Source organism: Macaca thibetana, chromosome 14 (assembly GCF_024542745.1).
Source record: "Macaca thibetana thibetana isolate TM-01 chromosome 14, ASM2454274v1, whole genome shotgun sequence".
Classification (NCBI taxonomy): domain Eukaryota; kingdom Metazoa; phylum Chordata; class Mammalia; order Primates; family Cercopithecidae; genus Macaca; species Macaca thibetana.
Window position 1 is genome coordinate 47,430,419 of NC_065591.1, and position 27,771 is coordinate 47,458,189.

The 27,771-nt window shown below is 38.5% G+C and overlaps 1 protein-coding gene across 1 annotated transcript; it reads left to right on the plus strand.

Annotated features, from left to right (window-relative positions):
• Nucleotides 1–958: 958 nt before the first annotated feature.
• Nucleotides 959–27,320, plus strand: TPH1 (tryptophan hydroxylase 1). Its single transcript, XM_050755425.1, has 12 exons — nucleotides 959–991; nucleotides 1,417–1,587; nucleotides 6,765–6,907; nucleotides 11,401–11,584; nucleotides 14,124–14,224; nucleotides 17,698–17,765; nucleotides 17,916–18,112; nucleotides 20,655–20,790; nucleotides 21,553–21,679; nucleotides 23,278–23,373; nucleotides 24,310–24,443; nucleotides 26,071–27,320. The coding sequence occupies exons 3-12, from the start codon at nucleotides 6,791–6,793 to the stop codon at nucleotides 26,243–26,245; spliced, it is 1,335 nt and encodes a 444-aa protein (XP_050611382.1). The 5' UTR covers nucleotides 959–991; nucleotides 1,417–1,587; nucleotides 6,765–6,790; the 3' UTR covers nucleotides 26,246–27,320.
• Nucleotides 27,321–27,771: the final 451 nt, after the last annotated feature.

Consider the following 27,771-nt stretch of genomic DNA (forward strand, 5'->3'; position numbering starts at 1 on the left):
GCAAAACTATGGAGACAGAAATCACATCAGTGGCTGCCAGGGGCTGGTTGTGAGGTGAGAGACTTGAGACAAGAGAACTTTCTCGCGGTGATGAAAATGTTCTATATTTTGATCATTTGGTGGTTACGCAACTGTACATGTTTGTCAAAACTCAGAATTGTACACCTCACAGGGTGAATATTACTGTGTGTAAATTATACATCAATAAATCTTACTTTTCAAACATTGGAGAAAAGAATGTCCTATAATATACTGTGTTCCGAATACAGTCCTTTGGGATAGGAGCTAATCGACTCAACCAATAAATACCTATTCCAAATTTTTGCTTCTGTGTCCTGTTGTTCATAATAGCACGTAACATGATTTTTTTTTTTTTTTTTTTTTTTTGCTAATATAGAATGCTTCTCTGCTTGCAGCTTAAAATTTTTTTTAATTAGAAGGGCACTGAACACTTCCCTTCTAAAAAGTTCAACTGTTGCTCTGCCTCAAGGAATGGGGGAAAGCACCAAGAGAATAATGAGGCAGGACTGGGCTACTAAACAGCCTAGAAGCACAGAGAGGTGTGGGAGGTGGGGGAATTCCCGCTGTGGTCTCCAACAGGCCAGAAGCACTGCAGTCCTGTAGCAGGTCATTGTGTCGATAACAGACGTTATCTTGGTTTGGAGAGAATGTCCAACTCTGAATTGTACAACGTTAGTCACACTTCTGTAGTTAAGGATGGCCTAATATTCACTTAATTAAAACACCAGTCAGATACACGCAGAGATCGAGGCGTGCGAGTCTCCGGGAGCAGGCGGACGCGACTGCCAGCAGCCTGCGGTGCTCAGCCAAACCCCCCCGCCCCACCCATCCGCCAGGAGGACCCACGCCCCACACTCGCCGGCCCTCCCTTCTCATTGGCCGCTGCCCCGCTGCTCCGACGCCCGCTTCTATAAGAAGCCGGCAGCTCTGGGCCGCGGGCAGAGCCAGCTCGCAGCTAGCGGCGCCCCAGGTGAGTGAGGCGGTCCTTCCAGCGGGCGCCGGGGACCGCCGTCGAGGCTTTGGCGGCACTCGGCAGGCGCGGGGCTGGGCAGTCACCCTCCCGGGAGGCAAATTGGTGGTCTTACGGAGTCAGATTTGGGAGGGCGGAGTTGTACCTCTGTAGACGCTTACTCTTCTTTCCTCCTACGCTCTTTGGGGAGAAGACACTTTTTGAGGGCCTCCTGTGTGCCAGGAACAGACTCTACCCATCATCAGATTTCACCTTCACAACAAACGCAGGTAGATATTTCTTGAGTCCCCAGATGAGGAAACGGGTTCAGAGTCCAACCCAAGGCTGTGTGACTCTTCTATGTTGGCAGAAAGACAAAGATTTTTCTTCCTTCCCTTCCTCTCCATCAAAGGGCAATATCTCTTTTTTCTTCTCCCCCCATGAAGGGAAGCCTCCCTTAAACAGGCCCCCGAAGAAGAGGGAGTCTCAGATGCAAAGCTCGGCATCGCACTTACCATCGTCACCACCATCCCAACAGACTACTAAGAGCTTGTTGCAAGGTCGCAGTTGACAAAGAGGACTAGGTCCTTGCGGTTCAGAGTCAGTTAAGAGTCCAGGTAAACTCAGCCTCTCCTTTGGCGTTTGATTTTCAGAGGTTTAAAATGAACTCCTCATTGATGTCCCACTCTGCTAATCCAGGAAAAGTTTAAAGAAGGGGGGGTGGGTGGAATTCTAATATCAATGTTTCTGAAAAGTTATAATCTGTGGTTTACATATGTTATCAGGGAGGTCCATCTGTGCATGTATTATTAGATTATCTCCAGATAAGGATGTGTCTTCTATTTCCATTTTCTCTACTAGTACCTTTATTTCCTAGAATACTGCTTTTCATGGGTAGTGTTTTCTTTTGTATTTCATCTCCACTTTCATCCTCATTCCCACCCCTTATTTAGAAAAGAAAATCAAGACTCTTTAGAGCATTCCCTCCCTCTGAAAGAATCCTCCTTGCTGTTTTTAGTTTTGTCTTCAAACAATATCCACGCTTTCAAAAGACTAATTCAGTAATGCTTTGTGCATCCTAGATCAGGTAAATATAAATTACACTTGTTTTACTGATTAAACTAAGGGGAGAAAAGAGTTGGTCATTGTGTGCGCCTTGACCTCTACTTTACCAAGGGTTGTGTCTGTTGATCTTCTGAGTGTCTTCTCGGTATTTTTTCCTTATTTGCAATGGTGGGTCCTGCACAGCAGTGCATCCTTAGTCAGGGCAGGAGACGCAGTAGGGGAATGACTCTCTGCCTTTCATGAGAAAGGGGTACCAGTTGGTATTAGCTGATTAGAGTGTTGCTTTAAAAATAAAATGCTGGCCGGGCACAGTGGCTCAAGCCTGTAATGCCAGCACTTTGGGAGGCCGAGACGGGCGGATCACGAGGTCAGGAGATCGAGACCATTCTGGCTAACACGGTGAAACCCCGTCTCTACTAAAAAATACAAAAAAAAAAAAAAAAAAACAAAAAAAAAAATACAAAAAAAAAAAAAAAAAAACAAAACTAGCCGGGCGCGGTGGCGGGCGCCTGTAGTCCCAGCTACTCGGGAGGCTGAGGCAGGAGAATGGCCTGAACCCAGGAGGCGGAGCTTGCAGTGAGCCGAGATCTGGCCACTGCACTCCAGCCTGGGGGACAGAGCAAGACTCCGTCTCAAAAAAATAAAATAAAAATAAAATAAAATAAAATAAAATAAAATAAAATGCTTATGTATTGATGAGACGCCGATTCAAACAAGTGTGACCTATTTTATCTTACCAGGTTAGTATTGTGGGTTTTTTTCCCTGAAAGAGTAGGAGGGGGCAGGTGGGTTGAAGGGGGAAAGGAAAAAGTTACAAGGCAAAATATTGAGGTTCTGAAAGGGGTTTGGGGTTAATTGAATGGAGGAAAAAATAACTGATTCCTCATAAGCTCTGTCAACCAAGCAAAGTTATGGCGAAGTTTGAGTAACCATCAAAGATCTGTGTCCTATAAGATTATTTTGGGGTTGGGAGGAACAAAAAAGAAGGTGAGAATTTTCTTCTAGTTTCTTAGCAAAAGTTCCTTTTCAGAACCTTCATTTTTACCATGACTTAAACAAGGAGGAGGGTTTCCACATCTTTTTTTTTTTTTTGAGATGCAATCTTGCTCTGTCACCCAGGCTGTAGTGCAGTGGCACGATCTCTGCTCACTGCAACCTCCACCTCCCAGGTTCAAGCAATTCTCCTGCCTTAGCCACCCGAGTAGCTGAGACTACAGGTGTGTGCCACCACACCAAGCTAATTTTTGTATTGTTAGTAGAGACCGGGTTTCACCACATTGGCCAGGATGGTCTCAATCTCTTGACCTCGTGATTTGCCCACCTCAGCCTCCTAAAGTGCTGGGATTACAGGTGTGAGCCACTCACATCTTAATATAATAATGTATGTCTTTAAATAAATCAAAATAATATAAATGCCTTGCATATCATAAATTTCAATTAATGTATCCTTCACCCTCCTCTCCCCACACCCTCTAAGGAGATGTTGGCACAAAACTTGATCCATTCAAGAATCAGGTAAAGAAAATAATTATGAACCCTAAAGGGATGGAGCCATGACTGTTAGTACCTTCTCACAATAGCAACTTCCAGGAGAGCTTAGGGGCCAGTTTTGAAAATTGAAGGAAATCCTCATTCTTTTTTTTTTTTTTTTAAGAGACGGGGTTTTGCTCTGTCACCCAGGCTGGACTGCAGTGGCACGATCATGGATCACTGCAGCCTAGAACTCCTGAGCTCAAGTAAGCCTCCTGCCTCAGCCTCCCTCCCTAGTAGCCGGGACTGCAGGTGAAAGCCACTATGCCCGGCTAACTTAAACAATTGTTTTTTGTTATTGTTGTTCATACAGCATCTCACTATGTTGCCCAGACTCTTCATAGTAGTTTTTTTTGTTGTTGTTGTTTGTCTGTCTGTTTGTTTTGACATGGAGTCTCACTCTGTTGTCCAGCCAGAGTGCAGTGGCACGATCTTGGCTCCCTGCAACCTCTGCCTCCTGGGTTCAAACTATTTTCGTGCCTCAGTCTCCCAAGTAGCTGGGATTACAGGCATGTGTCATCATGCCAGGCTACTTTTTGTATTTTTAGTAGAGACAGGTTTTCACCGTGTTGGCCAGGCTGGTCTTCAACTCCTGACCTCAAGTGATCCACCCGCTTTGGCTTTCCAATGTGCTGGGATTACAGGCATGAGCTACTGTGGCTGGCCTCATATAGTTTTATAAGAAGAGTTTTATTCCAAGCTCCAAGAGATTGTTGAAAGACAAATTATCGAAGATCTAGAATTCTGCTGGTGTTACCACTGACTGGAAAAAATCAGTGGCAACTTTTCTTTACTGTTCTCTGATCCTTGCTCCCAGTTCTTAAAGCTGATGTACATGATGAAGCTAGTGGTTGGCCAGGAAGTAGCTTATATTTGCAGAATCCTCTTCCTTCTGCATGTCATGGTGACGGTATCAGGAAACATGAGGACTCAGTAAATACAGGCTAACTCAGTACATTTTACTTTGGGGTCTTTATTTGTTTGCAAAAAAACTGCCGAATTATTTGCTTGAGATTTGGAATTTAATACACTTTAGGGATTTTATAATAAATTAATGAAACTGAAATCACCTTGATACAAAACAATACTGACATTTTATATCATAAAGCAACTTTTCCACATGCCTGCTATTATAAGAAATATGTTAATCATCTTGTAAAATGCCTAATTCCTAGGGCAAGAAAAATTTTTAGCCAGAGGTGTTTAGAATGTCTATTTCATTACTTTAACATTTTCTCTTTTTTTGAAGACTGGATAATTTGGGACATATTCCCCATTATTTGAGATAATACTTATTGAGTACTTAGTGTAGGCTAGCAACTGTTCCAAGAGGTTTATATAAATTATAACTATTTAATTCTCATAACAATAAGTTTATATATATTTAATCCTCCTTATAATCATGAGAGTGGTGTTGATTATCCTCCCTCTAAGTTTGCAAATAAAGAGATTGATACCCATAAAGATTATAACTTGCCTAGATGGATTTGCAGAATGATTTACTACTAGCAATTTGTTATATTATTTTGCATCTCTCTTATTGTTTACATTTGCACACTATAGGACAACGTCACCCATACTGTGTGTTTAATAAGAAAAGTCAATCTTTGAGTGGTAATTGAATGGGTAACAAACATTTCTGAAGGTTTTCATATCCCTAAAAGCGTTTTGAGAATGCTTACCTGAGACCATCCCTGAATTTTTAGCCCCAGAGTCACCAATTTGGTATTTTCTGTTTATACTTAAGTTTACCTTGAGAAATGGTCACTTCCTTCGAAGTGGAAAATCTCATAAGATCTTTTGCTTCTCATCCGTAAATCCTTTCTCAGCAGAGACTCATGGATGGGCTAGAAGCTGTATTCAGTCATCTTTAGAAGCACATGGGATATTGATCAAAGGGGTGGGGAGGTGGGGAGGTGGGAAGGTGAGGGGTGGTTGAGTGTACTCCTTGGGTATCATGGCTGGGATCTCAGTGTCCCTTCTCTTCTGCTTCTTTGTACTTATTGAGAAGTCTATCTTCCATTTTCTCCTTCCCCATAAACAAGTGTGTGAATTCTTTGGAGGCAAATTGTCTTGTTTTAAAATTTTTACTGCCCTAACTTTGACTGTGGTGCTTTACACATGTGAATGTGCTTGGGTTGAAATTTTATTCATTTTACCATTAGTAATTGTTTGAATCACAGAAAAATCCACATAATTATTCAGTTTAACTGACCATTTAGTTTTATAGCGTTCAAAGTAGAAATTGTTTTAATTCTAGAGACTAATTTGGCATAATTTAAAAATCTTGGTAGTTTTAGAAACTTGAACCCAGTGAATTCATAAATGTTGGTTAAATTTTGAATTATGTGTCTCTAACTCTTCTTGGTACCTGAAGTATCCTAGTTTCTTCCGTGAGGAAAATCTCAGAATAGCACGCCACGTTATGGTGTTTTAAAACAAGTGGGAATTTTGTATGAGTTCCGGTAGCTGTTTGGTAACTTAGTTTTATATTAGAAAACTAAGGTCATACACTGATAAACATGAGGCCAATAATTAGATATATCTGACTTCACATTCCACATATTTTCTTACACTGTTTTGCAGTGTAAATAAGTGGTTGAGAAGATACCAAAGTAGATATCTGGTTCATCTTCTGAGAAGCAGAGCTAGAATTCTCCTGGCTAGCAGTTATCCATCTAGTGCACATATGTCTAGAGCTGGCCAGGCCTTTAGTTTACAAAATAAATAGAAAGCCTTGTCCCCACTCTGGAGGAGCTTGCTGCCTTGTCAGAAGGTGAGATATGTTCAAATAAAACATTTGGGGAAACCATTTGAGACCTGGTATAATGAAGTGCTAAGATTGTGGACAGGGCGGGGAGGAGGTAGGCCTTCCTGACTAGGTCAGGCTACAATAGTTGGGAAGACTACAAGAAGCCAGCAGGCTTGAGTCATGCCCTGAAAGAGGGATTGGTTTAGAAAAACATGAAAGGGAACTACTAACATGTATTGTGTGCCTGTTCTGTTCTAGGCAGGTGTCAGGCAAAGTTTCATCTTATTTTGGTCTCACTAGATTCTTGCAAAGCTTATCTGCATATCTAGGTTTTATAAAAGATTAAGAAACTGAAGCTTCTAGAAGTAAATTAGCCCTTAGTTATCAAATATTGTCTGCATTGTGCACCTTCTTTTTTAGCCCTTTGTCTTTGTTTTCATACTTTAGTTTTAGAGAATTACTCCAAATTCATCATGATTGAAGACAATAAGGAGAACAAAGACCATTCCTTAGAAAGGGGAAGAGCAAGTCTCATTTTTTCCTTAAAGAATGAAGTTGGAGGACTTATAAAAGCCCTGAAAATATTTCAGGTAAGCATTTTCCATAGTTTTGCACAAAATTCTTCTAGAAATGAATCTCTAAAACTATATTTAAAATACAGAGCAACATAGCAAGACCCCATCTCTTAAAAAAACAAATTTAGCTGGGTGAGGTGTAGTGGACACCTGTAGTTCCAGCTGCCTGGGAGGCTGAGGTGGGAGAATTGCTTGAGTCCAGGAGTCCAAGGTTACAGTGAGCGAGCTATGATCACACCACTGCACTCTAGCCTGGGTATCAGAGTGAGATTTTTTTTTCTCTCTCTATATATATATTTATGTATGTTATATATATAAATTCTATATTTATATATAATTTACATATATAAATATATATAAATTATTGCAAATTCTTCAGAGGTGGAGTACAAACATTTGTTAAGAACTTACATTTCTAAAATAGTGCTGAATTCTAACAAGGGATACAAACAATTTACAGAAGAGGAGATACAAATAGCTACTTTGGGAAATGGGGGAGAAAAAATTCACTTCATAGATTTTAGAGAAGCAAATTTTAATTTTAATGAAGTATTACAATTTTATTGGTATTTAATCAGACATTTTAAATTATATACTTGAGATTTAATGATAGTCATAGTATATTTAATGATATTATTTTCATGTAGCAAAGATTCTATAATGACACTGTCCCCTACTGTCAGAGCTTCATTGCATTGGAGGTGCATTACCCTCCAATGCACCTTTGGCACGAGGGTAAATTTGTGTACCATGTAGGGAAACTATCTGGTAATACGTATTATGAGCCTTAAAATGTTCATACTTTTGACCCATAATTCTAATTTTGTAAATCTGTCTTAAAAATATGGATCAGTCAAGCAGAACATGAATATTTATTGAGTCCTTACTATGTGTCGGGTACCACACCAGACACTAAGGATGTGGAGCTGGACGAAGTAAACACAGTGCCTGTTCTCACAGAGTATATAATCTAGTGGGAAAGGCAACACTAAACAAACAACTGCTATAAGTGAATAATTACTATGTGTAAAGTGACATGAAACAGAAGTACCACATATTGTGACAGCGTTGAACTTGGGGGACCTAACTGAGTTTAAGGGCTCAGGGACACACAAAGATGTATTGTTTATAGGAACTAAAAATTATAAATAATCCACTTGTCCTAATATAGGGGATGTTGAATTGTGCTAGCGGAACACCACTGTGGTTAAGCTCTGGTCTCCAGAGACAGACCACCTGAATTCAAATCCTTGCTCTGTCACTTATTACCTGGGTGATCGTGGGCAAATTGATTAATCTCTCCACACTTCAGGATTTATGTCCATAAAATGAGAACTCTACCTACATCATAGGGTCATTGTGAGCATTAGTACAGTTAATATCTCTAAAGTGCTTAGGATGGTACAGTACAAAGTAAGTGATCAATAGATGTTAGCTATGTTAATAATCATATGACATACTATTATATAGCTGTTTGCAAAGAATATTTCAAAGAATTAAAAATCTGAAATATAGATAGTCTAGAAGAGCTTGTAATGAAAAGCATCAGTTTTCTTACCTAACACATACCATATTCTCAGTCCCACTCCTTAGAGGCAACCTCTTTTAACTATTTCTGGCCTTTAGTTTTTTTGGTGGTGAGTTTATGAAACCTAAACATTGCTCTTATATGTCTTTTCGAGTTATCAACTTCACACTATATTCATTTACTTTTTATTATGAACAATGATACTGATACCACCTCCCTCCCTTCCCTCTCCCAGTCCTTCCAAATCTGATAATTGTATTATTACTTTTAGCTATTCTATTGATTACTTTTGAGTCTTTAAATAAAATACCTGTGTGTCTTCTTCCATCAACTTTTTAAATTTAATTTTTAATCAAAAAATAATTGTGCATAGCTTAAGAACAACTCAACCCATACTATAAAACATATTTTTTTAAAAGCAGTCTTTTGCTCCATCTCTCTTCATTCCTAAGTTCCATTTAATTTTTTTGCAACCTTATGTGCAGAAGCTTGAGTTAATCACACTCATTAAATCACGTGTACACTATCATTGTTGATTTGTGCAACCTCTTCCTGTTTTATTTCATTCTTCAGTTCTATCTCCATTTCTCTCTTCTGATAGAGAACTGCTCTCATATGTACATTGAATTACTTTTATCTGCACTTTAGAATATGTAGTTTTTGTGTGTGCATATATTCGTAATTTATATAATCATATTGTGCTATAAAGATTCTTTTTCCCATCCAGCGCTGTGTTCTTAAGACCTGTGCACGCTGTTGTGTGAACATCTCATTCATTCTTCTAACTGCTACATGGTGTTCTCCGGGTGTGTCTCCATCCATTTTACTTATCCCCCACCTTGTGGAGGCAACCTTTTTCAACTCTTTAGACTATTTTTCTAATATTTACTTCCACACTTATAAATTATATGCTTATTCTGCTTCTACTTCTTGATTTCTAAAATAATAGGTAATTATCTATTGATTTTCAACAATGAAGCAAAAATTTAGGTTTCTTGACACAACTCCCCTTCCGATGGCCTCTTCAACTTCCTTTCCACTCGTCTTCCCAATGCATTTGTGTCCCGGTTTTTGGCTCTGTCAGTCTTTAATGTTTTTATTATTAAGATTATGTAAATATTGTTTGAAGAAGAGCCATAGTATCCACCTTTGTGACTCTTCCTTTCTTGTGCAACAGGATTACAGCATAATGTTTAAGCGCATGGACTGTGGACCTGGACAGCCTAGATTTGAATTCTGGCTCTGACACTTGTCTCCTGTGTGCTTCTGGCCGAACTGCTTAACCTCTCTGTGCCTCTGTTTCTGTAATTGAAATGACGGATAGGGAATGTTTCACGTACTACTTCTACTTTATCTGAATTTTCCAGACTGTGTTTTTCTTCCAGATGAACTTTGAAATTATTTATTACATTTCCTCACCAAATTCCATTGAGATTTAAATTTAGGAATAATTGACATTTTTGTATCTTTTTTTTTTGTCCTCCAAAAACATAGTTTGGATTTATATTTATTCAAGTCATCATTTAGAAAATATTTACAAATGCATTATTAATGTAAAAATTTATAAGAAATAGATGAAATGAAACTCTTCTCTACACCTGATCAATCCCAGTATATTTTATAACTGACTTGTATTGATTCTGTGATAAATTCTATGTTCCCAGATAAACCCTGCCTATTCTAATTTCCTAACATCTCCTATCACTCACTCCTCTTTCTTGTTAGCTCACGTTCCCTGATTTTTTTTTTTTTTTTTTTAAGAAAGGGTCTCACTCTGTCACCCAGGCTAGAGTGCAGTGGCACAATCACAGCTCACTGTAGCATTAACCTCCTGGGCTTAAGTGACCCTCCCACCTCAGTATCCCAAGTAGCTGGGACTTCTGGTGTGCGCCACTACACCTGGCTAATTTATTATTTTTTTGTAGAGACGAGGTCTTGCTACATGGTCCAGGCTGCTCTTGAACTCCTGGGCTTAAGTGATTTTTCCACCTTGGCCTCCCAAAGTGTTGGAATTACAGGTGTGAGCCACCATGCCTGACCTATTCTATCTATTCTTTAAGATTCATTTAAGTTTCTGCCTGCTCCATGAAACTTTCTACTCTCTCTTAAGTCGTAATGCTTTTCCCTTTGCTGAGCATCTGCATCTGAACACTCTTTACTTTATTTTCTTAATCTTCCATATGTTAGCCAACTAGAATGTAAATACCTTTATGTCTTTCCTTTATATTCTTCGCAGCTCTCACCTAGTTGCATGGGTGTTCATTAAGTTATTTTAGGATGCACTGGTTAGTATTGGAGATTATCTGCTCTAACCTTCTCATTTTTTTAGATGAAAAAACTATTGGGTGATTGGTTCTCATGTTTCATTATCATGTCCCCAGCACTCTTCCTAAGCCACCCAAATTGGAAAGAGAACATACCCTCCTCCCACACTTCTACACACAGCACCCCCATCTTAGGCTGACTTGGAAGAGGTCAGAAGAGGAGATCTGGTTCAGCTGTTACTAAGACTGTAGCTTAAGAGATTTGGGGTATTAAATACTCTGTGCTCAAGCTGTTCATCTAATTTTATTAAATGAATTTTTGAAAGTGAAACTCTTCTTTCTCCAGGACTAACATTGGTATCACTTTTTGAAAACTAGCTTTTATTTATGAGAATTTTCAAAAGATTCCTCTTAGCCAGGAAACTTAATAATATTTTAATTTGAATTCTGATTAATTCTGACAATCTGAAGGGCCTGTAGTGTGTGTTATTTTATTGGTTTCTGGAGGGTGGGATGAATTTTGAAAACTTTTCTGACCGGTACATAATTTTTAAGAAGGAATTATTTTGTTGTTGGCAGCACTAAAAACAGCCTTTTCCCCTTTGGCTGTTCTGAGAAGTCTGAATCTGATTTTTGGTGGTAATGAAAGTAGCCTGCTCAAAGACTGTTAACATTCGAGGCAGTTACATGAAATCTTTACCCTGTGCTTTACACAGGAGAAGCATGTGAATCTGTTACATATTGAATCCCGAAAATCAAAAAGAAGAAACTCAGAATTTGAGATTTTTGTTGACTGTGACATCAACAGAGAACAATTGAATGATATTTTTCATCTGCTAAAGTCTCATACCAATGTTCTCTCTGTGAATCCACCAGATAATTTTACTGTGAAGGAAGATGGTAAGTTCGAAATGTGAAAATACTACTTAGAAGATGAAACACCTAATGTGTGTTCAATCTTATATTTATCTTGAAAACATGAAAATAATAAAACACAATCTCTCCAAGTTGCTTATAGTCTGGTAGTGAAGGGAACACAAAATATAGTTGCTCAAGATACCAAAGAAAAATTATAAAGCAACATTTGATCTAGTGTAAGAGAAATGAAAAAGAAAATCTTGAGTATAAGAAACAGCTGGGTGTGCTGGCTCATGCCTGTAATCCCTGCACTTTGGGAAGCCAAGGCAGACTCACTTGAGTCCAGGAGTTCAAGACCAGCCTGGGCAACATGGAGAGACCCAGTCTCTGCAAAAAATACAAAAATTAGCCAGGTGTGGTGGCATGCACCTATGGTTCCAGCTACTCTGGAGGCTGAGGTGGGAGGATCACCTGAGCCCAGGAGGTTGAGGCTGTAGAGCCGAGCTGAGATCATGCCACTGCACTCCAGTTTGGGTGACAGAGCAAGACCCTGTCAAAAAAAAAAAAAAAGAAAGGAAAGAAAGAAAGAAGGCAGGAAGGCAGGCAGAAAGAAAGAAAGAAAGAAAAAAGACAACACAATTTGGCATAATCAGGGATTGATTATCTCTCATTCCAAAGCATCAACATTTCTTGATCTGAAAAACCTCTAATTCACAATCCCTGAGCACTTAGTAAGTCTCATAAGACTTGGCATCTAGCGGATAGTAAATGAATATTTAAATTTGTTGCAAATGTTGACAGTTGCGACAACTATGAAGTGACACACAATACGTATAGCAGGGGACTCGTCCATGGCCTGTTAGGAACCAGGCTGCACAGCTGCAGTGGGCAGCAGGTCCAGCGAGCCTTACCGCCTGAGCTCTGTCTAGGAGCGTGAACCCTATTGTGAACTGCGTGTGCGAGGGATCTAGGTTGTGTGTTTCTTATGAGACTCCAATGCCTGATGAAACCATCTCCCGCCTCCCCATTCTTGGAAAAATTGTCTTCCACAAAACCACTTCCTGGTGCCAAAAAGGTCAGGAACAACTGATGTACAGCATTCCTTCCAAAAGCAAATGAGAAAGCAATAAAGCCTCCTAAAGTTTCAGATACTCAGGTAGCAAAGATAAAGGTTAAGATCTCTACTGGTGAAAAAATCCTTGAAGTTCACTCGAGGCAAAAGACAAATGGATAGTTTAGGTACATTTTATATATGGTACTCAATCTAAAATAATCTCTTCAGATTCTGTCCACAATATTTAAGGTGTAATCAGGACTGCTATTCATCTGCTATGCGTTCGTACAGCTATATAATTATTAAAATACTGATATATCTCCACTTCTGGCTGGCAGAGAGCTACTTCCCCAAGTCCCTTGAGGGCTCTTCACCATGCCTGAAGCCTCTGTTGCTCCAGATACCGGCCCCCCACCAGGAAGTCCCACACCCATCATTAACAACTAAAGGGTTAACACCTTGCAGAGCAGAAGCCTAGGACTCTGCTGATGTCTCTTTTGAGCGATTACTGCTCCTGTTGTATTTGTTGTTAAATCCCTTGAATATCACTCCTGGATATGTTAGAAAGAGCAATACACTGGGGCAAGAAGAGCTGAGTTCTAGTCCTCTGTCTTCCAAGAGGAGTGCATTACCTAGGGTAAATTACCTCTCTGGAATTTGATTACCTCATCTGTAAAATGCAGAGGTGTATAGATGACTAAATAGTTCAGTTGATACATCAGCCTTGTGACAGATATTTCTGCTAAGAAATAGGGATACAAAAGATATAGTCTCCACCCTACAGTTGTTTCCAGTCTTTCATGTAAGACAGACAATAAACAGGTACATTATAATAAAACGTAGTAAAAGCCTTTAGAGAGAGACATAAAGTCACAGGAACCGAGGGAACAGATAATTAGCTCTGTCTACAGGGTCAGGGAAGGCTTTGCGGAATGAGAAGATCTCATTAGATTTGGGTCTTGAAGGATGTGAAGGATATTCTCAGGAAAACAGAAGGGCAGGGTGGGGCAGGCAATGGGAGTGGAATAGCTACTCCAGACAGAAGAGTAGCATTTATAAAACCCCATGGTCTTATGAGGGCTTGTGTGTCTGAGGAATGGTGAGAAGATCAAGGTGGCAAAGACAAATGATTTCTAAGATCTTTTCCACTGGCAAAAATAAATGAAGTTTTTATTAAGTTTGTACCTTGGTCTGTAAATAAAGTTGTGCATCCTTTTTCTGCTTTTGTAGAATAACTAAATATGTAGCTTAAGCATTTTTAAAACTTTTAGTCTGTTTCTAAAGTACAGTATTTCTCCAAAACTTAGAACATCAACCTGAAGACTCAAAAAAAAAAAATTAAAGTTCAGAAATTTTGAATAAATTTTACTTTTTAGAAATAGGGCAATTTACTTAACTTGTACAAATCTTGCCTTGATGTACAACCTTAAATTAAAACTCTCATCCAACTGAATTTAATTTTCTCTTCTTTATTGTCTTAAGATTGTCTCTTCAACTTTTAGTGCTTCTTTTTTTTTTAATTTTCAGGTATGGAAACTGTTCCTTGGTTTCCAAAGAAGATTTCTGACCTGGACTGTTGTGCCAACAGAGTTCTGATGTATGGATCTGAACTAGATGCAGACCATCCTGTAAGTATTTTCTTTCTTTTTTAAGAACAAGTCTTGCTCTGTTGCCCAGGCTGGAGTGCAGTGGCACGATCTAGGCTTTTTTTGTTTTAAGACCAAGTCTTGCTCTGTTGCCCAGGCTGGAGTGCAGTGGCACGATCTAGGCTTACTGCAACCTCTGCCTCTTGGGTTCGAGTGATTCTCCTGCCTCAGCCTCCCAAGTACTGGGATTACAGGTGCCCACCACCACACCCAGCTAATTTTTGTATTTTTAGTAGAGACGGGGTTTCACCATGTTGGCCAGGCTGGTCTCAAGCTCCCGACCTCAGGTGTTCCACCCGCCTCGGTCTCCCAAAGTGCTGGGATAACAGGCATAAGCTAGCACCCTGTAAGTATTTTTAATAAATACATTTATAAAAACAATTTAAAGCAAACTAAAAATTAAGGGCAATGTTTTTAGAGAAAGTGTTTTTTCTAGACTAAATGAGATATTGTTTTAATCAAGATTTCAACAAGTGTTAGTAGACCTCTATATTGGTGGAATTGAGACTAACTGCCTGAAAAACATAGAGCTTCATTTGTTCCAAAATATCTGTCCCATGCCCAGCATTCCTATTATTAAGAGCTATTCAAAAGGTTATACTAAAATGAAGATAGCGTCTGCAGTTTTTATTTAAATGGGCATGGGTTATTGGACAGGGAGATAAGTAAAAGCAGGCCAGAGAAAGACTTGCCACCCACACTGCCCAGCATGATTGGTTTATTAGGCAGTTGATGAACTAGGAAGTTGTGTCCTGAGAAAATTGTACAGTACAGGCAAGAGTTGGAGAATTAGTAAATCTAGAGCATTTCTGGGAGGGGAGGAGAGAAGAGAGTGCGATTGTGAAGTTGAACAGACCAGGGCTTTAATGTAGCTTCTCTCACGTGTTAGCTGTGTGAATGTGACCTTTGTATACTACCTTAGACAGCCACCAGATGATGTATCCAATTATTCTATAATCTTATTGAGTAACTATTGCAATTAATTGCAGTACTTGCCAGAAGGGAGCATATAGTCTAGTTGAAAAGCTAAAGCACACATATATAAACAAACACACACAAGATAAAATATAAAAAGCATGCTAGGTGAAAATTTTTCTTCATGAAAATATTGCCTCAAAATGTACATAAGAGAGCAAACACTTCTAGCTGAAGAGATCAGAGAAAGGCAACATTTCAACTGGGCCTTAAAAGATTTCAGCAGATAAGAGATGGAAAGGAAGAACAATTCAGGAGGGAACAGTATGCGCAAAGGTTCAGAGGCAAGAAAATCTGGGGCATGTTTATGGAAAGGTGAGTACATCAGTTTTACTGATCTACCAAGTCCTGCTGATTTTCACCTCCTAGGTATTTCTTAAATGTGTTCTTTATTCATCCCTACTACCACATCCCTTAACTGGTCTTCCTTCCTCTAGCCTTGTCATCTTCAAACACCTCCTTCTTATCCTCATTAGAATGATCTAAAACCTCAATATGACTATTATTCATCTTCTCTCTTAAAAATCACCAATGGCTCCTAGGTACATACTTAAAAGAATTGAAAATATATGTCCATACAAAAACATATACACAAATGATTGTAGCAGCATTATTCATAATAGCAAAAAAGTGGAAACAACCCAAATGTCCATTAACTGATAAATAGATGAAGTATGGTATATTTATATAAGCAAATATCATTGGCCGTTAAAAGAGATGGAACACTGGTATGTGCTGCAACATAGATGAACCTTGAAAACATTATGGTAAATGAAAGAAGTTAGTCACAAAAGGTCCCATATTGTATGATTCCATTTATATGAAATGTCCAGAACAGAAAAATACATAGAAACAGACAGTGGATTACCGGTTGCCAGGAGCTGGGGAGGGTTGGGGTGGAGTTGGAGAGTGATTGCTAATGAGCATGGTTTTTTTTTGGGGGGACAAAATCTTTCTGAAATTAGATGGTGGAGATGGTTGTTTAACTCTGTGGATATCTAAAAACCACTGAATGGTTATTTTATGGTATGTGAATTATACCTCAATAAAGTTGTTATTAAAAAAACACCAGTGGGTTCCCATTACCCAAGGCTAAACTCCAAGCTCCTTAATGGACCTTTAATTTGCAGACCCCAACTAGTTTCAACATGCTCTGCCTTACTCTCCAAGTTTGAGCAACATGGGGTTGCTTGTATTTTCTTAGGCACAACATGCTGGGTTTGTTTGTGTGTTTGTTTGTTTGTTTTAATCACTGTGCTATTTCCACTCCTCTTTTGTGTCTTAGCTCGAGTCGAGAGTAATCACTGGGAATCCTTCCCTGAACCACACAATCGTTTTAAGTGTGCGTGCCGTTCTGTACATATCTGTGCAATATGATGAGACACTTACTGTATCATTTTACAATAACAGGTTCATGTAAACTCCTTTAAGCCCCAGGCTGCTTTGTTCATATTTGTTTTTCCAGATTTTAGCACAAATCATAGTAAATCTGTGCTCTCTCATAGATCTGTGTTAAAGAAATGAGTCTCATTCTCTCTTTTCAGGTCTCCCCTTCTTTCCCATTGTTTGCATTTTTGGCTGTTTTCTCCTGGGCTTTGATTTTTGATTTCTTATTTTGTCTTTTTTTTTTTTTTTTTAAGATAGAGCCTCCCTCTATTGCCCAGGCTAGGGTGCAGTGGCACCACCATATCTTGCTGCAGCCTAGAATTCCTGGGCTGAAGCCATCCTCCTGCCTCAGCTTCCTGAGGAGCTGGGACAACAGGGATGCACCACCACACCTGGCTAGTTACAATTGTTATTTAATTTTTTTTTTGTACAGACAGAGTCTTGCTTTGTTGCCGGGCTGATCTCAAACTCCTGGGTTCAAGTGATTCTCCCTTGTAGGTCTCCCAAAGTGTTGAGATTACAGGTGTGAGCCACCACACTCAGCCATTTTGTCTAAAAAAAAATTTTTTCATGAGTATAAATTCTAATGTTACTATTTTGTCTGCTATTTAAATCATCATTATTTCTGCAAATGGCAAATATATTCGCATTTTGTGATAAAAATCTAAGACTAGATTCAGTTAAGTCACTATTTCAAATATTAATTACTTTTTATTATTAATTACTATTATGGGTAAATATAACTGAAGATATAGTCAAATGATTAAGGAAAAAAACCCTCACCCTTGGAAAAGAGTCATATATTTAACTGGGATGGTGGTTTCCTTATTCTTTAAACTGTTTTATCTTTGTGGCCACTACACTATCTTTGTATCCATTATATCTTTTATCTTTGTAGCTACTGGAGTATAAAGCTGTCATGTAACATTGACTTTAAAATAAAAATGATCATAAATCTCTAAATAATGCTTGCTCATAGTAGCAATTATGTAGCCCTTTAATGTAATAGCTCTAGTAATAATGAAATGTTTCCCGAATATCATTTGTCAAGTTTTTTTAGTGTGGATATTTAAAAATATGTCTTTAATTATCAGGGCTTCAAAGACAATGTCTACCGTAAACGTCGAAAGTATTTTGCGGACTTGGCTATGAACTATAAACAGTAAGTATATTTAAAAAAATGTAGCCAACTTTGAGATAATAAAATAAGTGAATAGAATAAATTGTGTTCATTTGGTAAGTAGAAAGTGAAATAAGTGCCATTATTTATTAAATGCTAATTCAAAACAACTCCTTCCCTTTATCTCATTAGTGGAGACCCCATTCCGAAGATTGAATTCACTGAAGAGGAGATTAAGACCTGGGGAACCGTATTCCAAGAGCTCAACAAACTCTACCCAACCCATGCTTGCAGAGAGTATCTCAAAAACTTGCCTTTGCTTTCTAAACATTGTGGATATCGGGAGGATAATATCCCACAATTGGAAGATGTTTCAAACTTTTTAAAAGGTAATAAGCTAATTAATTTTTTGTAAGGGGGTTGCTGAACTCTGTTTTGATCATGACAGCATTTTTTTTTTTTTTTTTTTTTTTTTTTGAGACAGAGTCTCTCTTTCTGTTGCCCAGGCTGGAGTACAGTGATGCCATCTTGGCTCACTGCAGCCTCTGCCTCCTGGGTTCAAGCGATTCTTCTGCCATGGCCTCCCAAAGTGCTGGGACTACAGGCACCTGCCATCACACCCGGCTAATTTTTGTATTTTCAGTAGGGATGGGGTTTCGCCATGTTGGCCAGGCTGGTCTTGAACTTCTGACCTCAAGTGATCCACCTACCTCAGCCTCCCAAAGTGCTGGAATAACAGGCGTGAGCCACCGCGCCCGACAATGACAGCATTTTTAATAGAGTAATAAAGCGTAGTGATATGGGAGGTCAGAATTTTCCCGTACTCTGTCCTGGTGTATTGGATCCAGGATTGGGCACCGCATTGAAGGATAATCATAACCTGCAGCCAAGGTAGAGGAAGGTGAGCAGAATTATAAGGAGATTTGAAATTGTATCACAAAGTAAAATTTGAAGAATTCTTAGGGTGTTTAACCTAGAGATTTAGGGGCTGTTATAGCTTTCTTTAAATAGTTGGAAGGATCTTTATAACGGAGGGATCACTGTGCAACTCTAAAGTAAAGGACTGTTGGATAGAAACTTCAAGCTTTTGGCCCAGAATAGAGAATATCTTGTTAAAGAGTGATTTGAAAATAGAACAGGCTTATGAGATGGTTAGTTCCTCATCCGTGGGGGTGTTCGTGCAAAAGCTTCACACCCATTTGCCAGGGATTTGGTAGAGGAGATTCAAACATCTTGGGGAAGGTTAAAGACCTTTTCCACATTAAGATTTTATAATTTTAGCAAGAAAAAAGATGGTGCTAGTAGAGACATAAACAAAGGGTAAGGACAATTTTGTTCCTTTTAGTTCTTTATATTTGTTTGGTCCAGGCCTCTTTACTGTTTTTCTAGCTAGTATAGGAAGTAAAAGGAGCAGTGATCTATCTCCAAGGGTTTACAGTATTTAAGAAGTATAAATTTTCCCTTTTATCTCAGTAGATAATCTCAGCAGATTACCATAGTGGAAAAAACAAAGAAGTTATGCTGTGACTGAAAAGAATTTAGTTTATTTCCATAATGGTCTGAAATTGCTGTCTTTGAGTTTCTTACATAGACTTAAAAAATCTACATATCTATGTAACTCCTTAGCAGTATTCAACAACTATACACAAAACTAGAAGAAATAAACAGGAAAGAGCAATACAGTTTCTACAAGGGAAGAAATTATGTAATTGGTTTCCATAAAAACTAAACTTTTGAAAAATAGTGATTAAGGATGATAGAGAACCAATGCACATAACATTGATAGACTTATAAAGATGGACAAATATACACTACAGAAATTGTAACATCAAATTTGCATGAGATTTGGAGGAAATGTTTTGTTATGCACACAAAACTGAAAGCTGTTCTCTTAGGGTCTGGAGCCTGGGCTGGCTGCAGAATGTGTTGCTGAAAATGCTTCAAGGTCAAATATCAAAGAGAAATCAAAACTAACAGAAAGTTCAAGCAAAAGTTGGAAGGGAATACCTGCGCTATCAAATATGGTAGACACTAAACACATTTGGTTTTTTGAAATTTAAATAACTAAAATAAATGTAAATCAAGAGGTTGGTTCCTCAGTCACACTAACCACATTTCAAATGCTCAGTGGCTACATGCGGCTAGTAGTTGCCTTACTGGGCAACACAGATATGGAGCATTTCTATCACTACGGAAATTTTTAGTGGACAGTGCAGTCTGCCCATCAGAATGGGAGCATCCAAACACAACACAGCTGGATGGAACTGGAATACCAGAGTTGTGAGGGTTTGAAATGAAGGCCAAGATTAGAGCTTACAGGGGTCTCCCGAGCCACTGAATCCTAGTGGCAGGCCTCTTTTGCAGTGTGCATGCAGTCTTGGCTGTTGGGAGATGGAAGAGCACTATCCCGTTTAGATAAAAGAAAGGGACTACTTTACAAGAGATGGTACTGGCTAAAAATGGCGCAGCTTCAAAAATGGCTCTGATTTAAATGAATATATCTTGTTAATGAGTTTTAACAAAAAGAAGATTATCTAGGAGATAGTATAAACCCTTTAGGGAGACAGCAAGGTGTTGTATGGCATGAGGAGATCTGAGTTGTCATTCTATCTTTATCAACTAATGTGTGGACTTGGGCACATTATTGAGTCTCTGAGCCTCCATTTCATAGTTGTCACAATAAGAAGAAACATCCTTAACTCATGTTGTAAACATGAAAGGAGATGTGATATGTAAAAGGTCTAACTCATTGCCTGGCCTGGCCGTAGCAAGTGCTTAATAATAATTAGTTGCCCTTAATATGCATATGATAAATTTTAGTTTCCATGTCCTCCATCAAAGTGTTACTTGGTGCCACTAGCAGAACTAAAATGCTGCAGTCAGGGGTCTATTCTGGTAAAGATTTTCTTTGTTTTCTCCTTTGCTTTGCAGAGCGTACAGGTTTTTCCATCCGTCCTGTGGCTGGTTACTTATCACCAAGAGATTTCTTATCAGGTTTAGCCTTTCGAGTTTTTCACTGCACTCAATATGTGAGACACAGTTCAGATCCCTTCTATACCCCAGAGCCGTAAGTACTTCTATTTCAGCCATGAATTCATCAAATGGTTATTTATAATAATGGCATCTGCCTTATGGGTTTTTTTTTCTTTGGTGTGTGAGGATTAAATAAATTAGCACATGTGAAGCATTTAGAACGCGCCTGGCATGAAATACATATTCCATGCTCTATTACGTGATAGCCATTATGATTATTAATTGACAACCTATTAGGTGCTAGCTGCTATTCTGAGCATAGGGAATGTAACACTGAAAAAAATCAGACAAAAATTTCTGCCTGCATAGAGCTTGTATTCCAGTGGGGATATAGATAATAAACAAACAAGTAAATGTATGCAAATGTTGCATCGGGTGGTGATGAGTCCCGTGGAGAAAAATAAAGCTGAGAAAGGGGGATGGAGGAGGGTGTAGGTGTGTGGGAGTGTGTGTGTGTGTGTGTGGCTGTTTTGAAAAGGGTGATCAGGGAAGGCCTTGCGGAGAAGGTGATATTTGAGCAGAGATCTGATTTGGGTGTGTATGTGGCAGGGTTGGGAGGTGGGGGTGGCATGTGGATGTCCATAGATACCTGATATGCACTTATATGTGTGTCTGTGAGTGGCCAAGGTTTTGAACCAAAATTGTTTCTTTATTTGATTAGTGTCCTTTGTGATCCATTACCAAAGTAATATCACCCAATCATTAGAATAAAATATTGGATTGCGATTTGATTGAATGGTTGATTATGCACTTATGTTAAGCACTGCAGCATGACAAACTTGTACCTCTATTTCAGAGATACCTGCCATGAACTCTTAGGTCATGTCCCGCTTTTGGCTGAACCTAGTTTTGCCCAATTCTCCCAAGAAATTGGCTTGGCTTCTCTTGGCGCTTCAGAGGAGGCTGTTCAAAAACTGGCAACGGTATAAATCTGGAATTAACTGTATAGATCAGTCATTTTCACCTGGGGTAGGGTGTATGAGTATCTGTGTAGTTTAAAAGTACGTATTCAGAATGACCATTAGAAAATTTGTCTTTGCTTGGAGGTTGCAGTGAGCCGAGATTGCGCCACTGCACTCCAGCCAGGGGGACAGAGTGAGACTCTGTCTCCAAAAAAAAAAAAAAAAAAAAAAAAAAGAGGAAAAGAGAGGAAAGGATAAAGAAAAGAAGAGAAAAGAAAGGAAAAGAAAATTTGTTTTCGTTCATAATCTTTAATTCAAATAACATTAAAGAAAGATGTAAAATTTTAAGGTTTATCAAAAGGAGACATGAGCTTTAAAAAAGGTAGAGAAAAACAAGATTACAATAATATGTTATCTATCTTTTATTTTCCAATAAAAAAGATAGGTTTCCTTAAAATTATGCTAAAACGTTTTTGAGTACTAGGTACAAGGCACTGCTGGAAATACAAAGATGAGTAAGGCCTGGTTTCTACCTTTAAGGAGCTTATATACTATTTGAGGAGACAATTAGGTCAAATGAGATAGCCTGTAGCAAAGTTCAGCTTGCTCTGGGAGCATAGAGAACCTGGGGGAGTTTTCCTGGGAGAAGGACATCTGGATTAGCTGATGGAAAATGAGTGATGTGCTGAGCAAGGAAGGAAATGCATCTCAGGATAAGAGATGCACAAGGAAAGACAAGGAGGTGCTTGATGTGTCTGGGGAAACAGCGAGAAGCTGGAGCAGAGTGTCCAAGCATGGGGGAGGCAGTGTGAAATAGGACAGTGCTTCTAAAACTGTGGTTTGGGGACCCTTGGGGTCCCTGAGACTCTTTTATGGGGTCCTTGAGGTCAAAATTGTGCCTAGATAAAAGATCCATTCAAAGCACACAGTGGATTTTAATATAACAGACAGTTCATTGACATAATTCAGATCCCGCATTGCAGTTGAACTTTAAAAATCTCTACCCACTTGTTGAGTCTTCATGCAGAGTAAAAGAAGAATATCCACAACTGTACAAAAAGACTATTAAAATATTCAACCCTTTTCTAACTAGGTAACTGCATGAAGCTGATATAACTCATGTACTCAAACAGTATATCCCAAAAGGTTAAATACAGAAGCAGACACGAGACTCCATCTGTACTCTGGCCAGACATTAAAAAGATTTATAACATTGTAAAACAATGCTACTTTTCTTACTTTTTTGTTTTGTACAATATAGTTATTTTTATTAAAACATTATTTATGTTACCATAAAATGAGTTTATTAAATTTTAAAATTAATTAGCAAGCATTCTTCCCTCAGTTTTAATTTTTAATATGGCTAATATAGTGATAATCTATACATACATGCACAAAAAAAGCTTTGGGGTCCTCTAATTTTTAATAGTATGTAAAAGTCATCAAAACAGAAGCTTGAGAAGTACTGGTTTAGGATGAGGCCAGATTGTAGAAAGACTTGTGAACTAGACTGGGATTTTGGACTTTATTCTAGGGTATTTGGGTCAGTGACTAAGAATTGTAATTTGTTTTAAATTGAATTCTTCAGTGTGTGAGAATAATATTGATTTTTTTTGCAGTGCTACTTTTTCACTGTGGAGTTTGGTCTGTGTAAACAAGATGGACAGCTAAGAGTCTTTGGTGCTGGCTTACTTTCTTCTATCAGTGAACTCAAAGTAAGAGTTGCAAATCTTTGTATATAACCATATTCACCTAATACAATTGATAAAACCTGAAATAGTTTTTGGTTTTGAACAAGAGGTTACTATGGAAAATACTTGGGGGTGTCACTAATCATTACCTGAATGTATTTTTCTCTATTTCCCAATTATATATTATATAATATAATCCAAATGTGTGTATGTATATATATACACACACATATATAAATCAGAATTTTATAAGGGCATCTATGGGGAACAGCAAGCTACTTCTTTTGCTGGAGTATACTGTGGGTTGAATAGCGCTGTGGAAAATAAGTTTGGAATTGTAGGTTGGGCCATTGCATTAGTAATACACACACACATTAAATATTTTGATGTATTTCTGATATATATGAAATGGTATGTATATAATATATTTTAAATAAGAAGTGTTTTAAAGTCTTTGCTTACAAAGTCTTGCTGTTTCCTCACCATTTCTGATATACTAGCAATAACTTCTATAATTTCTAGGGAATTCTTTGAGATTTATTATTCATTCAATGAATAAATAAACTCATGTTTGTTGAGTAATGAATGTGTGTGTGAACACCATCCAAGGTACTATCTTGCTTTCAGGGAGCACTTGATGGTGGGTATACGAGTCATACACAGGAATAACTAGTGCTGGGTAGAAAGTAGGTGACATAATACAGGAATAAGTAAGTAAAGATCCTTGGGTGACTTTTACACAAAGAAGAGAGGAAGAACAAAGCCATGGAGAGGATCTTGGGGGCATTTACAGGGAAGAGCAAGCCATTTCTTTTGCTGGAGTGTACTGTGGGTTGAATAGAGCTATGGAAAACAAGTTTGGAATTGTAGATTGGGGCCATTGCATTAGTAATATGTTTAGAGGTGTGCCAGTATGAAAATAGATATTATTCTTTGATTCACTGACTCTTTGTCTTTTAGCATGCGCTTTCTGGACATGCCAAAGTAAAGCCCTTTGATCCCAAGATTACCTGCAAACAGGAATGTCTAATCACAACTTTTCAGGATGTCTACTTTGTATCTGAAAGCTTTGAAGATGCAAAGGAGAAGATGAGGTACAGTATATCTTCTTCATGCCTTCATTTTCTTCAGCAAGAGATCAGCCCCATGATGGTAACAAGTCACAGAAGTAAGCAGCTAGATAATTTGAAGTCCACAAGGAGCCTTCTGTCTGTAACACATCTTCCTTTCATAGCAAGTATCTAGAGTATGTTGTGTATAAGGATTTTGCATAGTTGCAAATATGTATCAGATACATTGAGAAATTGTTTTCTTTCCAGTTCTTCAAATCACAAAGTTTAGTAGTTGAATAGGGAAAATAAATGATATGCAAATTACTATATAACAGCATGGAAAGTGACAAGAGCCTTGGAGAGATACAGATGAAACATTGTTCTGCATTTTATGCAAGAGCAATTCATTTCAGGTGGACGAACAGGGTACTCTTGATGTTATTTGAGAAAGGACTTGAAGGATAGGTAATATTTAGATATATTAAGTTTTAGGCTGAGAGATAGCAAGAAAAAAGGTCAGGATGTTGAGAAATATAGGAGATACGTACAACGTAATCAAAGCTACGCTTTATTAATCAGCTAAGTGTGTGGTTAAGAAAGGAGGATATTGGAGGCAGAGAAACTTTTTAGAAGATTCTTGGAACACTTCAGGTGAAAACAAATGCCTGAACTAAGACAGAAGTAGTAGGAAAGGAAAAGACTTTCGAAGCAGAATCAATGAGACAACATTGAGTGGAAGCGGTCATGAGGTCACATTGTGATGATGGGGATCGATAGGGGTTGAAATCATAGTTCTCATCTTTCAGAGAAACCATTAGTTGGGGAGTTAGGCCATTCGCGAAACCAAATAATAATACTAGCAGGGATTCCTCTAGCATAAATGGCAACTTTATGCAAATTAGAAAAGGGAATCCCCTCTGTGTAGACCAGGTGGATTGCCAGTTGGATTTCAGCTGCTACTCATGTATAGTTGTCCTCAGCTGCATATTTATCCCTAGGAGTCCTGGGCATGATTGTTCTTGGAGGTGCCAAATGGGAGGTTCAAACAGTGGTTTGATAAAGGAGGCAGAACTTTAATGCTTGAAAAAAGGGCAGAATTTAGGTCATTTGAAAGGAGCCTAGAGGGAAACATTCTAAGCAGAAAAAATCTACATGTGCAGGAGGTAGGACCATTCCTAGTCTATTTTGGGGTACGTGAGTATGTGTGTGTCTGTATGTGTTATATAAACACACAGGTTACATGTGTGGGTAGGTATAGTTATGTAAGGCATGGCTGAGGGATCTGTTACTATGTGGTCAAGTGTTGTAATGAAACAGTTTTATGTCTACTGATAAAACTACAATAATTGGTCTCCTTACTCTAGTCAAGAGATGTATACAGTAATAAATGATTAATAAATTCATGTAAGGGATCTTTCCCAGTGATACCAGGGATTTATGACTACTTTAGAAAATAGTTATAAAATAGTTATAACTACTTTAGGTTTCCCACTTGTGTGGGATTCCAGGGGGCCTCTGCAAATGCAGTGTAGAGAAGTAGGTCAGATTGGTTGCATGCATATCTAACAAAAATTTGTCTTTTGCCTAGTATGTGAAATAGATTCTGTTGTTTGGTTTTCATCATTCACTCCCTAGAAATTGATTGTCTTCTATTTGTTTTCTTAAATAGAGAATTTACCAAAACAATTAAGCGTCCATTTGGAGTGAAGTATAATCCATATACACGGAGTATTCAGATCCTGAAAGACACCAAGAGCATAACCAGTGCCATGAATGAGCTGCAGCATGATCTCGATGTTGTCAGTGATGCCCTTGCTAAGGTCAGCAGGAAGCCAAGTATCTAACAGTAGCCAGTCATCCGGGAACATTTAAGCATCAACTCGGAGGCCTCTGGGTCATCTCTTGCTTTTCTTGAAAACCTGATCTTGGAGGGACAACATCTTCTGGCCAAACAATATTATCGAACCCCACTCCTTAATGAATCGCTGGTCTTTGAAAATTTTTACCTGGATATTCTATTTACCACTTATTTTTTTTGTTTAGTTTTATTTGTTTTTTTTTTTTTTTGTTTTGTTTTTTTTGTGGTAACAGCTTTAGTGAGACAATTTATATACCAAACAAGCCATACAAGCCACTGACCACCCATTTTTAATAGAGAAGTTGTTTGACCGAATAAATAGATCTAATCTCAGCCTAACTCTATTTTCCCCAATCATCCTTGAGTAAAATGACCCTTTATGATCGCTTAGAATACCTTGAGGAGTATTATGGCACTGACTCATATTGTTACCTGAGATTCCCTTATTTCTAAAGTATCTGTTACTTATTGCTGAATTTGTGCCAAGCTCAATCACATTCACACTAAAATTTAACAGGAGACCCAGCTGTCTTTGTTGCCAGCATGAGCAAAAGTATAGAGGCCTTTGCACATGGAGGATACCTAGTAAAGAGCAAGTAGTCTAGTTTCAAGTGTAGTATCTTGTAGGGAAATGGGAGTAACTAAGCCTGGAAAGGTTGAATGGGGCATAATCATTAAGACTAGGCTAAGAATTTGAGACTTTATTTTTTAGGCATTAGGGAGCTCCTTCCCAAGTGACTATCTTCCTTGAAACTTTGTTTTCTTTCAATGACATCACATGATACTGGTTTTATTCTAGACTATCTATCCTACTCATGGGTCCAAGGGAAACTTAGTGGAGATGCAACTTGCATGAGGCTGTACTCAGACATTGGTCCTAGGTATTATAATGGGATTGTCCCCAGATTAACAGGAAGCATTGTTATCAGAGGGAAGGTTCAAACTGAGATAGGTAAGAGAAGCACAAAGCAAAAGATAGAAAAACAGTGCTGAGTACTTTATTTCTAAGGTATAAGGTGAGGCCATAAACAGAAAGGCATGCAATGAGAGTAGAGGCTGCAGAAAAGGGGAGGAAATAGAATGTCAGAAGGTCAAGAAGAGCGGTTTAGGACTGAGACTGTAAGTAATGCAATGATTGAAAGGAATGGTTTTTATGCAGAGTCAGCTGTGTAGCACAGGGAGTAAGCAGTCCTGTTATAAATGGGTGAAGCTGAACTCCAAAATACAAGCCTATGTCTCTTTAATTGGCCCCTCCCTCTAGTCACTAAATGAAGATGTTCTTCAAGTCTCTGTCTTTGCACTTCTACTCCTTTTGCCATCTCTTCATGGGGAATGTCACCCAGATACATGACTTCAGTTCTTATCTATTTGCAGTTATAACCCTGACATCTTTCTTGAATTTTTTTCCCCCTTAATTCCAACTAACTCCTGGATGTCTATGTAGATGTCTCATAATTTAGGCCAATGCTGTACAACTTCATGTGGCACCATCCACATAGAATGAATAGAGGT